Source organism: Silurus meridionalis, chromosome 24 (genome assembly GCF_014805685.1).
Source record: "Silurus meridionalis isolate SWU-2019-XX chromosome 24, ASM1480568v1, whole genome shotgun sequence".
NCBI classification, from domain to species: Eukaryota; Metazoa; Chordata; class Actinopteri; order Siluriformes; family Siluridae; genus Silurus; species Silurus meridionalis.
Window position 1 is genome coordinate 12,684,394 of NC_060907.1, and position 14,484 is coordinate 12,698,877.

The 14,484-nt window shown below is 39.5% G+C and overlaps 1 protein-coding gene across 1 annotated transcript in view; it reads left to right on the forward strand.

Moving 5' to 3' along the window:
- LOC124377969 (vang-like protein 1) overlaps positions 1-12,530 on the forward strand; it is a 73,061-nt gene extending 60,531 nt beyond the window's left edge. The window contains exons 6-9 of the mRNA XM_046837391.1: positions 578-711; positions 5,698-5,851; positions 6,442-6,676; positions 7,481-12,530. Of these exons, the coding sequence (XP_046693347.1) occupies positions 578-711; positions 5,698-5,851; positions 6,442-6,676; positions 7,481-7,741 (784 nt within the window). The 3' untranslated portion in view covers positions 7,742-12,530. The remainder of the gene's footprint in view (positions 1-577; positions 712-5,697; positions 5,852-6,441; positions 6,677-7,480) is intronic.
- The last annotated feature ends 1,954 nt before the right edge of the window (positions 12,531-14,484 follow it).

Genomic DNA, 14,484 nt, shown 5'->3' on the forward strand with positions numbered 1-14,484 from the left:
CAATCCTGATACTGGCAGAGCCATGGCTCAGACTTGACACTTAAACAGATACATTGTGAATACTTCACACTGCAAACGATGTGTGAGGCAGAAGAATAGCTCCAAGCTCACATTATGTAAAGAATTGCATGGTCTCCTTTTACTCACATCTTCCAGAGTACATCATGAGGGCAGGGTGTTCCCGTTTTTTTATTAAGACAAGGATGTTCTAACTAAAGTAAATTAAGAACTGAAACAAGAAGCTCTTTGCTGCTGCCAAATAGAAACAAGACTTAATGAAACTTACATTATGAAACCTTTCAAAACAGATTTAATCAGGAAATTCTACAAGAATGACAAAGCTAAAGCACTGCATACCGTTTTGCTAGTTTTCAAGTTTTTCTTTTCTTTACACAACACACTTTAAGAAATCCTTCAACTCGAATGGCTAACATTACTACAATAGCCAGTTAGTATTATCCAAACTAAATCTCAATTGTGTTTGCTCATCCTTCTCCATGTTATCTTGGCTTGGATTTATTTATTTTTAATCTTTTTCATTATCTAACCCTTATTTATTGTCCTTTTCCCATTCCAGCATCCAGAGAGCAGCTGTGGCAATCTTAGAGAACTACTACAGAGATTTCTCTGTACATAACCCAGCACTGCTCACAGCCTCCAAATCACGTGCTGCCAAACACCTGGCTGGCCTCAAGGTTTACAACGTAGACGGTGAGTTAACAGCTTTTTTTGTGGCTTTCGAATTGAACCAAAGAGGCCCTTTTAAGAACATTCACTGGGTTTATGTTCTTACTGGTTTGGAATGATCTTCTGTGTCGTACTTTATTGTATAACCAGATCATTGTGTTTATTTGAGCTGGTATTTAAGCAACGATCAGGCATAACATTATGATCCCCTGCTTGATTTTGTGTTGGTCCCTCTTTTGCTGCCAAAACAGTCCTGACTAGTCGAGCATTACCAGCATGAACTTCTTCAGCAATGTGAGCTATAGAAGCTTGTCTGTTGGATCGGAACGCATGGGCCAGACTGTGCTTCCAATGTGCATTAATGAGCCTCGGCCGCCCATGACCCTGTCGCCGGTTAACCACTGTTCCTTCCTTGGAGCACTTATGATAGATACTGACTACTGTAGACATCCCACAAGAGCTGCAGTTTTGGAGATGCTCTGACCCAGTTGTCTAGACATCACAACGTGGCCCTTGTTGAACTCACTCAAATCCTTACGCTTAATATGTTCCACTTAATAAGACTTTCCATGATGAAGAAATAATCAGTATTATGATCATAATGTTATACCTGATCGGTGTATGTATAAAATAAAACAGAGCATGGAAGCTACTATGGCATAATTTTGCCATAAAGAGTTTTGCAATCGAGTGCCCATTAGTGAACAGTTAATAACCTTAACAGTGATGGAACTATAATAAGTGGACATTTTGTGTCACCCAGATGAGAATGGGTTCCTTTTCAAATCTGGTTCCTCTCATGGTTTCTTCCACAAACATCTGTTTTTCCTTGCCATTATCACCACTGGCGTTCTCATTAGGGATAAACTTAAGGGACTCATTTATAAATGTACATTTTATATTTGTAATTTTGTGAAATTGCTTTGGGACAATGTCCATTATTAGAAGTGCTTTAGAAATACAATTGAGTTACGTTTAATTATTTGTTTTTCCATATTGCATTTGGCAGATCTCTTTTCCTGCAGAATTAGTTTTGCATGCCAGGTTTAGGATTGAAACCATGATGGGAAACTTGATCTACATATAGTGTTAATTCCAGTACACAGTCAGTCAGTGCTGTTATTTACACTGCTTACTTAAAATGTTCTGGTTTGCTGTGCCCCTGCCTCAAAAGAGAGCTTAACAACTAAGCTGAAAGCGTACCTTTGGGATAGTAAGTGAAACTTTTAACTATGTTCACACATTTATGACCACAAACGCACTTTATTGTGAGTCTGACAAGACTGGCACATTTACCACTTAGCACAAGCGCACGATCGTTTCAACAACTTTTCCTTTTTGTGTATTTTATCTGCTATAGCATGCTGTATGATCGACTAGATTTCCCAAAATGTATTAATATTCAAACATCATAGGCTATAGTGCCTGTATAGTCAGTTCCCTCTTTCTTGCCTTTAAGTACAGTTCTATTCAGTGCATGTATAATCATTTTTTGGGCAATCTAACCACTGTGATTTCGATGGACATTGTATTGTGCTTGTTTTTTGTCCTGATATTTTCATATCTTGCATGAATCACAGATTGACTATCTAGGAAAGGGTGGCCTTATCAAATATTGAATAGATGTGAATATATCACTTGTGCTCAGCTCACACGTGCTGTGCTCACTGACGTGGAAACCAGATAGTCTTATTATCCGATGCCAGTTGAAATATTTCATTATACACTGTGTTGTTTGTGATTGCATTTATCATTTTTTTTATAATGGCACTATAATAAATAACAGTTTGCATCTAATCGAAAAACCTGCTTGGAACCCCACTGTATAATAATTTTGTGTGAGTTGGGGTTGTGTAAGGCAATCAGATATTTTGCACTCCATAATTTAGCATTCGAGAACTACGTGGGCTTCACTGCGGCTCACTGAAGAGATCGTATTGCTTCTCTTGCTGTTAAAATGCCTCTCTAGAGGATTTCTTTCTCCAAAACATTTAGAAAACCCTTAAGTTTTTTACTGCTTCCAATGTTTAAACACGTCCTTGACCTTAAGCGTTGCGTGTTTCGTTTTAAAAAAAGGCCCACGGAGGAAAAAATAAATATCATGATTCCTGACAGCTTTTTGAACTGAAGCAGAACGCCAGATTCACATCAGCATTGGTCTTCACAATCGCTTTGATGCTCCACCTGATGGCTTTTATCTGTCGTTCCTTTCGTTTCTTTCTCTTTCAGAATTTCTTTATCTCTCTCTCTCTCTCTCTCTGTGTGTGTTTGAGCAAGACGGCAGTTGTGTCGAATCAATAGTTCTCATATGCTTTAGTTCTAGAGTCAGCCCTGGGGAAGTGGAAATCCCTGAACTACTACTCACTGCTGCCTGAGGAAGTGTGTCACGTTCCTACTCTCCTCTCATTTTTTTTTCTCACCACTCTTTTTATTTTAAAAGCACATTCAAAGCTCGAATCCGGAGAGACAAAAATCAACTTCAATAAGAATATGCATAGTTTTAACAGTAATTTCGTATAAATATACGAAAGTGTATTTGTTATTTGTTATTTCAGTGTATTTCACTGAAAATTAAACCAGGAATCATGCGTAGTGCTTTTCACAGAAGATGAGGAGCTTCCGTACATTGAATCGACACCACCGCAAATCAGATAGATCTTTACTGTGTAAACATATAAAGATTTGTAATACGCTGTTATGATTGTTGCTGGTTAGACTGTACGAACATGCTCACCGTGTCACACTCTAGGATCTACGATCTCATAATATCAGACCGCATGACACTCAAAGACTCATCAATCCGTGACACGTTCAGATCCGCGTTCTCGCTAACGGTAGCTAGCAACAAACAAAAACAATCTGTAGCGCTAATTTTGCTCATGACGTGCCTCGATAAAAAAAAAGTCATACTCTACATTTTCCCTGAGGTAGTGTGAAGCGCTAATTACATCACCAGGTTCGGCTCAATGGCAAATTATCACAACAGCCATTAATCATGTTAAACAAGCGATCAAACACTTGGTTTTAGTTTAGGATTATAGGAATCTTTTAGGATTTTCAAAATGTAAAATTCGTAGCCAAAATCACACAGTGTGCACCTGGCTTAAGGCAGTATTTACAGAGCAGATACATTTACAAACTCTGCACAAAACAACGGAACAAAGAGACACGGCATCAACAGAAATTTCACAAATACTGGAACTGAAATAGTGCAACACGAAAGCTAAAACCAGAAACAGGCGTGTGTGATTCGTGACACGTGACATGCAGGGGCTGCTGGGAAATGTATCGCCTGTCGTGGTCTTGAGTTTTTTGGCTTAATGAAACCCGCATTATCATCTGCTTATAATCAACCGGATTCCAGTTCCATGCTGGACACCATCTGCTCTCTAACACAACATTCCTACCCAAGAATTACTTTGTTTGGGAGCTAAATCACAGGGATGGGTAGTATTTATGATGTATTTCAAATTCGTAATTCTAATATAATAGGATTCTGTCATTTGTATTTGATGGGGTTGACGAAAATGGCTTACTAATTTGTATCAAAATTCTTTAGCGTTTTGTATTTTTGTAGTTTTAAAATGCTGTGAAACACTTTGTAAGAAGTCTACATGATGACATCATACAAATGCGGCCTCTGATTGGTGCTTACTCAGCAGTTTACCCAGACTTGTTGAGATGAGAACAGAAAATCGATTCATAGTTAAGACAGCGGTGAAGGTGAGAAACCTGCCAGCTTTCAAATAGGTGTCCAATGTTTTATAGTTAAATATTTGAATACATAAATTGTACACTTATTGAAGTAGCTGTTTAGTAGGATCAGGATTTTGCATACCATTGCATGAATATGCCTGACATAATATATTAATATATTTAACAATCAAATTATTAATTATTTAGAATATAAATAAAAATACAGGTGTGTCAGTTGTCTTCTTACAAATGACTTGTTTGTCATTGAGTCAGTGTTGCAACGTAAAGTAGCCCTTCGTCACCAAACACCAAGTTACTAATTTAGGATACAATTATGAGTCATTCGCACACTGTAAAACATTAAGCTGTTGGTTACTTTAAAACTAACCTTCATCTGGGAGATGGGAGGGAAATACCCCGCAGAATCAGATATGTAGCATTAAAAAACAAACATCTGTAACTATAGGGTCCATATTTTAGTGCGACATTAATCCTACATTAGTCAGCATTTACATATTCCATTTTTTCAGCGCCAGAAAGTCTCCAGCTGCAAAGTTATTCATACGCAGACATCACTTATAGATGACGCTCAGCCCTCTTTTAACCTACATTACCATTATCTCCAGGAAACGCAGATCCCTGCTGCTGTAACATTGCTTTAATTAGCAAGCATCCAAACAATGTCTTTGATGTCATGGAAGAAGTTTATGAAGACGGACACTCGTGCCGCCCCAGAGACACCGAGAACCAGGGGAAAAGCAGAATAGCTGAATGTTAATGAATCCTGGGCGCGGAAACAGAATTCGGGAAATGTAGATTAGACTTTTAGATTAGGAGGCTGTATCTTCGTGAATGTTTGAATCTATGGAATGTGAGCACTGTTTTCAGTTATGGAAAAAAGTTTCTGTGGTAATGGATGAGTTTTTTAAATAGTTTCCATTGTTTTGTTTTTTATGTACAAGAGGTACAAGATGGTGATCAGATTGAATTGCCAAGAAACACACTTTCAGTACAGCATTAAGCTGAAAAGTCTGCTTCCACTTTTTAATACTCCTCTATGCTTTAGATTTCATCCCAATATTTAGTTTAGCGCAGATTTCAAATAAAACCAGAGACGCCGTCTATTTCATTTATTTGAATAATAATAAGGTCACTGTAACTCCTTCCCTCTATTAAATGTTGCAGTTTATTTTAGTAAATCAAAGTTTACAGTTACAACTAAAACCATCCGGTCTCAGCCCAGGCCACGGGTTCTTGTTACTGTGGTTTGTTACTAACATCGCATGAGTCTTATAGCTCTGCTGCTGCGTTCAGGTCCCGGAGGCAATAACGCCGCTGCCGCAGGAATCTCTCAGTCCCAGTCTCGCGCCATGATCGCTGCCGCTGCTCGAAGACGAGACTCCAGCCACAACGAGCTGTACTACGAAGAGGCCGAGCATGAGAGGCGTGTCCGTAAACGCAAGTCCAGGTGAGAGATCCAATCCCCAAGGTGTCGCATTTTGCTATATGTCCGAGGTGGTATCAGGAAGTTTCGAGACTAATGGTGCTAACTGAACAGAACAGAACAGAACAGAACAGAAGGTTCTTTATTTGTCAAATATACATTACAGCACAGTGAAATTCTTTTCTTCGCATATCCCAACTTGTTCGGAAGCTGGGGTCAGAGCGCAGGGTTAGCCATGATGCAGCGCCCCGGGCAGCACAGAGGGTTTAGGGCCTTGCTCAAGGGCCCAAGAGTGGCAGCGATACGGGGGCTTGATCCCCAGACCTTTCAATCAGTAACTGATGATATTCCGACCACAATGCGTTACCACGTCTGTGATTTTGTCACGGACAGAACAAATGTGTAATTCTGCGTGAAACTGGACAAATCTGCCACGGAGACGTTTGAGATGGCATTCGAATGACGAACGCCGATGCCTCAACGAGTTCTTCGAGGTGTTTTGAGCAGCTTCAAGAGAGGAAGAACATCACCGGAAGACCACGAGAGATCAGGAAGTCCTTCAACGAGCTCAACCCCTGAAAATGTCAAAAAATGTTTTATTTTTTCTCCTCCAGACTGGTAGTGGCCGTGGAAGAGGCGTTCACACACATCCGGCGCTTGCAGGAAGAAGAACAGAAGAAGTCTCCAGGAGACGTGATGGACCCGCGCGAGGCGGCGCAGGCCATTTTCCCTTCCATGGCACGAGCGCTACAGAAATACCTGCGCACCACACGCCAGCAGCACTGCCACAGCATGGAGAGCATCCAGCAGCACCTGGCTTTCTGTATCACACACAACATGACACCAAAGGTGAAGAGAAACACACACACGCACGCACACACACACACATGCACACACAAACACACACATACCCAACGTACAGTGTGAAATATTTAGACTGATACAGTGATATAAAGAGTTAAAAGAGACTGTAATTATCGCCAGTATTTGATTTCACTTCACACAAGTGGATTGTTTCCACATACGCTAATCATCTTGAAAGTATTACCTATATATATATATCTACATCGATGGATCAACCAGCTCAATCACGGATCCATTCGGTGGTACTATATATATATATATATATATATATATATATATATATATATATATATATATATATATATATATATATATATATATATAAGTACCACCGAATGGATCCGTGAATGGAGCTGGTTGGGGATCCATCGATGTAGATTTTTTAAGGTCTGATCTTCTGTCACGCACAGACCCCTGGTCAGAAACCGGGAGTAAAACAGATTGTCTTGATTTGGTCTAAACATGTAAACAGAAGGGCGCTTGAGATGAGACTGTAGCAAAATTGCACACTTAACTGAGTGCGCCCTTAGAAGCGCGGCCAGGAGCATGGAAGCACAGGAAACCATGATCTCTCATGGCAACGAGTAGATCTGACCGTGAGTGAGGTGGAATCGGGACCTCATAAAGGGGAAAGGTAAATGGGGACAGGTGTAGGTGATTAGTAGCAGGGAGAGGTTATGTGAGAGTGTAAGCCTTGGAGGGAAGCGTGGCTGGTGGTTCTCTGACATATATATATGTGCGTGTGTGTGCGTGTGGTTTATTTCAAATTGGACCATATTTTTTGCACAGGCGTTTTTGGAGAGCTACCTGACCCCAGGCCCGACGCTGCAGTACGGACGCGAACGCTGGTTTGGCCGCCAGTGGACACTCATCAGCGAGGCATCTGTGAACAGCGGCCTCAAGGACGGCATCGTCTTCCTTCTCAAGTGTGTAGACTTTAGCCTCGTGGTCACCACCAAAAAGATCCCCTACATCCGGCTGTCTGAGGAGTTCATCGACCCCAAATCACACAAGTTTGTCCTGCGGCTTCAGTCGGAGACTTCAGTGTAGACCACCGGCTTGTGGTATTGTCTCTGTTATCGGTCATTCACAATTTTTTTCTGTTATTTGGGGATTTTCGCAGTTTTATTATGTTGTTTTATATATATATATATATATATATATATATATATATATATATATATATATATATATATATATATATCTGTATACCACATATTTGAATATATTTCCTTTTTATTGTCAAATGTTTTTTTGTTAAACTGAATGGACATGTTTATGTTCACAAAGGTCATGCAAAAAAATACCATGAGGGATAACATGATATAAGGTAAAATGTCCTTTTTCTAAAAAAACACAAAAAAAATAGAGAGAGACAATCCAGAGAAAAGAGGAATAAATACACTTGTAAGCACCCAGTGGACCACTCCTGACCATGGACAAAACAAGACACATTCTTTCTGCTGTTATTCTGCAGCTCTGACAGACCTGTTCAATCAATGCACTGTAAATCAGAGCTAAAATTCCTCTGGACCAGAACTTCCAGAATGCTCCTGGAGGTTCAAATGACAGCCTTGTTTTTTCTACTGTAAGTGCAAACTAACTCTTGGTGCTCTTTCAAAAAGATGTGGTTTGTATTTCTGCTGAAGATGATCATACGCATCATCTCTCTTTTCCCCACACATGCACAATGTACAGATGTGAAGTTTCGGTTTGTATCTATTGGAGTGTATTCAGACAAGTTTTCTATTCACCCAGTCACAATATATGATTGTAGGTGGTGTGGTGAAAGGAGCGGGTTTGTTTGGTCAGCTTTTAGTTTGATTTGAGTGTGGTGTGATTTTAAGTCTGAGATATCGAATGTCCAGTGCTGCAAAATCAGGAAGGTGTCTTAAATCCAGGTTAGTTCTGAGTTCAGAAATGATAATACATCATTCACCCTGACTCCTTAAAAGATCATTGACCAGCATTTACAGTCTGATTGAATCATATTGTTGTCTATCAGCATTATCACTGAATTTAGTTCAGATTCAAGAGACATTATCAAAGGGATACCAGGATTCATCTTATTAAAGAACCAAACCGCTAACAATCTGCAGCATGGACTTCAGAGACATTCCGACTGACATCAGGCACATCACAGGAGCAGAGACAGCCAGCTCCTGCTCACTCTCCACTAATTGTCGATGTTAAACATATAGCCAAAGATAAAGACATGACCTGATTTTCTTTATGGTGTTTAATAGAGTTTATCGTACGGTTTTTTGAAAAGCACTTAACATGATTGTAGAGGTTATGACTAAACACTAATCACCAGAAACTCCATTCAGAGTGTGGACACTGATAAACGGGGGGAAATATAAAAAATGTATGGAGTCAATATCGAATTCCAGTGCGTTTAATGCATTGTTTGTATGTGTTATTCAATGCAGCGTCATGCAGTTCATTATCGGTGGAACAGTGTGAAGAATTCTTGGGATGATAACCATAAAGAGGTTTCTGGTATAAAGCGAAACAGACACACTGTAACCCAGTAGCTATGTTACAGCATGCGATATGCAGATAGAAACATTCATCCCGCTTCATCACTAATGAATACATTTTATTCCCGTAACAGCAAATCCAAATTATTTCGCTTTTTCTTTCTTTTCTTTTTTTTTTTTTTACAACACTGTGATCTATTTATATTTTTCTTTTTAGAGTCAATACAAACGTGAAAAAACAATACAGATGTTACCGGAGCTGAAAAGTTACAGCTATACAACTGACTGTTATAAAACACTGAAACCGGAGACTCCTCCTGAAAAAGTCTAAGCATCTCCTTAGGAAAAAACTGAGTAGATCGGTTATTACACGCATTTGAAAAAAATCTGTTTATGAAGCACCTCTGTAATACTGTGCAAACTGTTCCTATAGCGTCGCTAATGTATTCGAATAAATACAGCCTGTGATTTCTTATTGTCATTGTTATAGAAAATGATTTGAATGACCGATCTGTCACAAGAACTCATCAGGACGTCAGCACGTTTATGAATCGAGCACATACTGTAGCAAGAGGGAAGGACCGAGATTTACTGAAATTCTCTAATTTGGAAAATTTTCAGATCCTTAAATATTCTTGCTGCCTTTTCAGTGTATCCAAATGAACTGTTTTTTTGTTGTGTTGTGGTTTAAAGGGATTCACTTCTTCACTTAATACTGAAGTGATTGCATTTGCTGATTACTGAAGCTTCAGCATTGGAATCTGGAAAACGGTGTGTTATTGATTATTAATGAAGCATAACATTATTTTGTTCAGATCACTGTTACTGCATGAGTTAATGCCCTTCTTTTGCATAGTAACTGGGTTATTAAAACTGGAGTCACACTTTCTTCTGATACCTGCAGAGAGGTTTGTGGACACCTGATTATCAGATTCATACGTGCATTCTGAACAGCCCATTCCACATTTCGTCCTTATTTGCTGTTATAAAAACTTTCACTCTTCTGATGAAGGGTAAAGATCCCTGGGGTGCAGTCAGCGTCCAAATTCATCTTCAATAACAGGACACTCAAAATTTTTCACTTTAACCTAGTAAATCCATATGTTCATGGAACTGGGTTTGTGCACAGGAGCACTGACATGCTGGAGCAGGTTTGAGTCTCCTAGTTCAATTGAAGTGAAAATTGATTGCCCCATCCAGAGTCTCCAGCGTTGTGGTAACAGTTTGAGGAAGCACCACATATGGGTGGAAAAGTCAGGTGTTCCAATGTTTATTATATGACATGGCAACTTTTTTAGATGCTGATGTTTATTTTTAAACCTGTGTTGTATACAGCAGGATGTTGTGAAACCTCTGTAATCAGTGTTGCCTGCAATTTGTATTTTCTGAAGAGGTCATGTGGTGATGTATCGATCTTTAATTGGTCTTCACATGATATGAATTTGCAGGTCAGAATACACTAAACTTGATCTATAAAGTGCAGTGACATGAGAAGCTTCTCAAGCATGCCTCAAACTGGAGTCAGTGGAACGAATAGTGTAGTGTGACTACAGCAGCTTACAGAACCGGACTGTAACATGTTGCCCAGAACATGATCAGTTTACTGAGGAGGCGACTAAACAGACTGTTACCATGTTTTCTGTACTGTAATTAGGCTGCTCTATTTTATAGAGTATTGTGTAGCAAAAGGCCACACTTAAACATTGATATTAGTGTACTATCATCCCTACATACTGTTACACCCCTGTTTTTTATCATCACAACTAATGCTGCTTTCACACAAGGCGTTTTTCTTTCCTAGTAGCTCAAACAATATGGACGCTCCAACCGTAACATGGCTGTTATGCTTCTGCCAGAGTAACTATTGCGAGAGTTAAAGATTACAGATTAATGTTGTGAAACATCGAGGAAACAAGGCCTCAGGTTTCCTTTTGTCACATAAATTAAAACGGTAGTTAAAAAAATTTAAACATTCCCTCAGAGACCCTCTTTCTTATTTTCAAGCCTGTTCTGAGCAACGACTGTGCTTTTTAATCGGATCGTGTTGACGAGTGAGCACTGTACAAGACCCTGTGTAAAAGCTAAAGCGTATAAAAACGAGTATGTTAATAGAAACTTGAAATTCTGTGTTTATACATGAACATACAAAGATTCAAGATTTCAGGCACTTAGTCCTCCTGATTGGTTTGCATTCGTTTGCGATAAATAAATGAATTTGGCCGTGTTACAGTTGCATTAAAAACACTGTGGCCAAAACGAAGTGGACACATGCTGGAAGCAGATAATTGTTCGTCTTTGTATGCTATAACTGTGAATTTTCCCCATCACTGGAACTAAGAAGTCCAAACCTCTTCCAGCATGACAAAGCCCCTTTGCATGAAGACATGCTATGCCAAGTTTAAAGTGGTTCCCTCTGGGTGTTTTGCACAGATCCCTGACCTCAACCCCACCGAACACCTTTGACTGTACACCAGGCTTTCCAAGTTGTGACTTCAAATCCCAGCACCACCAAACTGCCACAAACTGGCACAAGGCCCTGAACCCTCAACTGCATCAATGAGATCATTGTAAATCATCTCTGCCAAATACCATAACTATCTAATAGCACCATAAGAAGTGTGATTGATCAGGTGTTCACATACATTTGGCAATATGTGGGTGAATGTGATCTGAAACGAATTGGCACAAAACAGAAAATCTCAGTCCAGATCTTTTGAATCATGCTGCCATATTACTTGCAGCATTCTGACTTACTATTGAGAACGTGCCATAAATGTGTGCTAGCAATCAAGGAAAAAACAACAGCAAGTGTGAAAGCAGCTTTCAGTGAATACTATGTGAAGCCTCAAAGAATAATTTCTACTATAATCTGCCCTTAAAAAACAGACATAAACGTTCTCTCGGAGAGATCACTGAAAGCATCGGTCTCCAGCTGGCCTGCTTAATTATTAATTATATCTCCTAATGTCATATTGATTTTTCTCATTTCCTCCTCAGTGATTTTTCTTTTCAGCCACTAAAAGAAACTGTGCAAATGCTATTTTTGTAGCAGCAACTGATCCTTCTTTGCAAAAACATTTTTTTTTTAATATGATTTAAATGATCACTGGTGTACTTTGTAAGAACCTCTCTCACAATGTGACTGTGCCTCTGGTTTAAACACGGTGTGCTTGTATTTATATTGTATATGTGCATATGAAGTCATTCCTACTAAAAAAAAACAACTCTTCAGTCACAGCTGACACGCTTCACCCCGTTGCTTTGAAAGCCAACGTTTATATACCTGATGCTACATTGTAATAAATGTTTCAAAGCTCACAACACGCATTTGTATGAAATAAACATTTGTATAAACAGCAGGGTTTTAGTGGGTTTTCTTTATCAGTCCGAGTTTGAACAAGTCACGCTGGTCTTCCTGTCGTATTAATTTATAGCTATTTAAATAAATTTGCTATAGAAATAAACTTGACTTGACTATTTAACAAACACGTCGATACGTGTTCACTGTCTGCCCTTTGACTGGGATTGATGGGACGATGTTGCACTAGTTTTTGGCGTGTACTTGTGGAGATTTGTGCTCATTTAACCACCAGAGTGTTAGTAAAGTCAGGTACTGATGTATCTGAGGCAGTGGTGGATGCAGTACACAAAACATGTACTGTACTTGAGTTAAAGTAGAGATACACTCGGTCCAATATTACACTAGGTGAAGTGCTCCGTTAAGTAAACTTTCACTTGAGTAAAATGTACTTAAGTATCCAAAGTATTATGATTTATTACGGCTATAATGTTCCTATTATCATTTTATTACAAGACTCTGAGTTTATGGGAAAAGACTCTGTTACTCTCAGCACAATAATCTATCAATACAATGATATTACTAAGTCAAACACTAATTGATATCTATTCAATTGATCATGAGCCCAAAACCAAAAGAGTCGTGCAAAACCACGGTTATTTATTTATTCCTCTCAAAATGTTCTGCTTGATGCTGAACTGATGCTCAACTGTATGTTTGTGCTAAATAGATGCTACCAAGCGGCAATCAAAACAAATTCAAAACAAAGTGCGTGCTTTACCCTGATTGGTGGATTGCTGCGTGCTTGACAAGTTTTTATCTGCGCATAATTGAAAAGGAACAGCTGATTTCACAAAATGTATTTGAGTAAAAAGTAAGAAATTTGAAAGCCCTGGAGTGCAGTCAGCATTCCCATTCATCCCATAGGTGTTCAATAGGGTTGAGGTCGGATCTCTATAGCAGGCAACTTAAGATTTTTCAATCCTTTTTCTTCTTCTTCTTCTTCTTCTTCTTTCAGCTGCTCTCATTAGGGGTCGCCACAGCATCCGTCTCCATACCCCCCTGTCCTCTACATCTGACTCTTTCAAACCAACTACCCTGCATGTCTTCCATCACCACATCCATAACATCCATCCTTGGTCTTCCTCTTTATCTTCTTCCTGGTGGCTCCATCCTCAGCATTCTCCTACCGATATACCCCATGTCCCTCCTCTGCACATGTCCAAACCATCTCAATCTCACCTCCCTCACCTTGTCTCCAAAACGTCCTACATGCACTGTCCCTCTAATAAACTCATTTCTAATCCTGTCCATCCTCGTCACTCCCAACGAAAACCTCAACATCTTCAGCTCTGCTACCTCCAGCTCCATCTCCTGTCTTTTACTCAATGCCACTGTCTCTAAACCAAACAACATCTCAGGTCTCACCACAGTCCTATAAACTTTCCCTTTCACCCTCACAAATCACTCCTGCTATCACTTTTCCCCACCCACTCCACCCTGCCTGCACTCTTTTCTTCACTTCTCTAACACACTCTCCATTACTTTGCACTGTTGAACCCAGGAACCTGAGCTCTTTCACCTTCTCCACCTCTTCTCTCTGCAATCACATCACTCCACTGCCCTCCCTCTCATTCACATACATGTATCAAGATTTTTCAATCTAAATAATGTAAATCATATCTCCATGTAGCTGGCTATCATAATGTAATGCTATCAAATTCAAAGATGTTTTTTATAATTGTGTTCCACTGTAGTAACAGTTTGGGAAAGAACCACATACAGTACGGCTAAAAAAGTCAGACGTCTCAATATGATGTGTTATTATTTAGACCTGAGGTACAGTTTTTTTTCATTCTGAGAGTCGTAAAATCAGTGCATCAGCCTCAGTGTGAGATCATCCATTCCCAAAGACTTCATCATACAGTTGATTAGTCGCACGCCTGGCTTTCATGCCATAAATTAGAGACGGGAGGATTTTTATGAGGAGATAATGGTGTGTAATTCAGTGC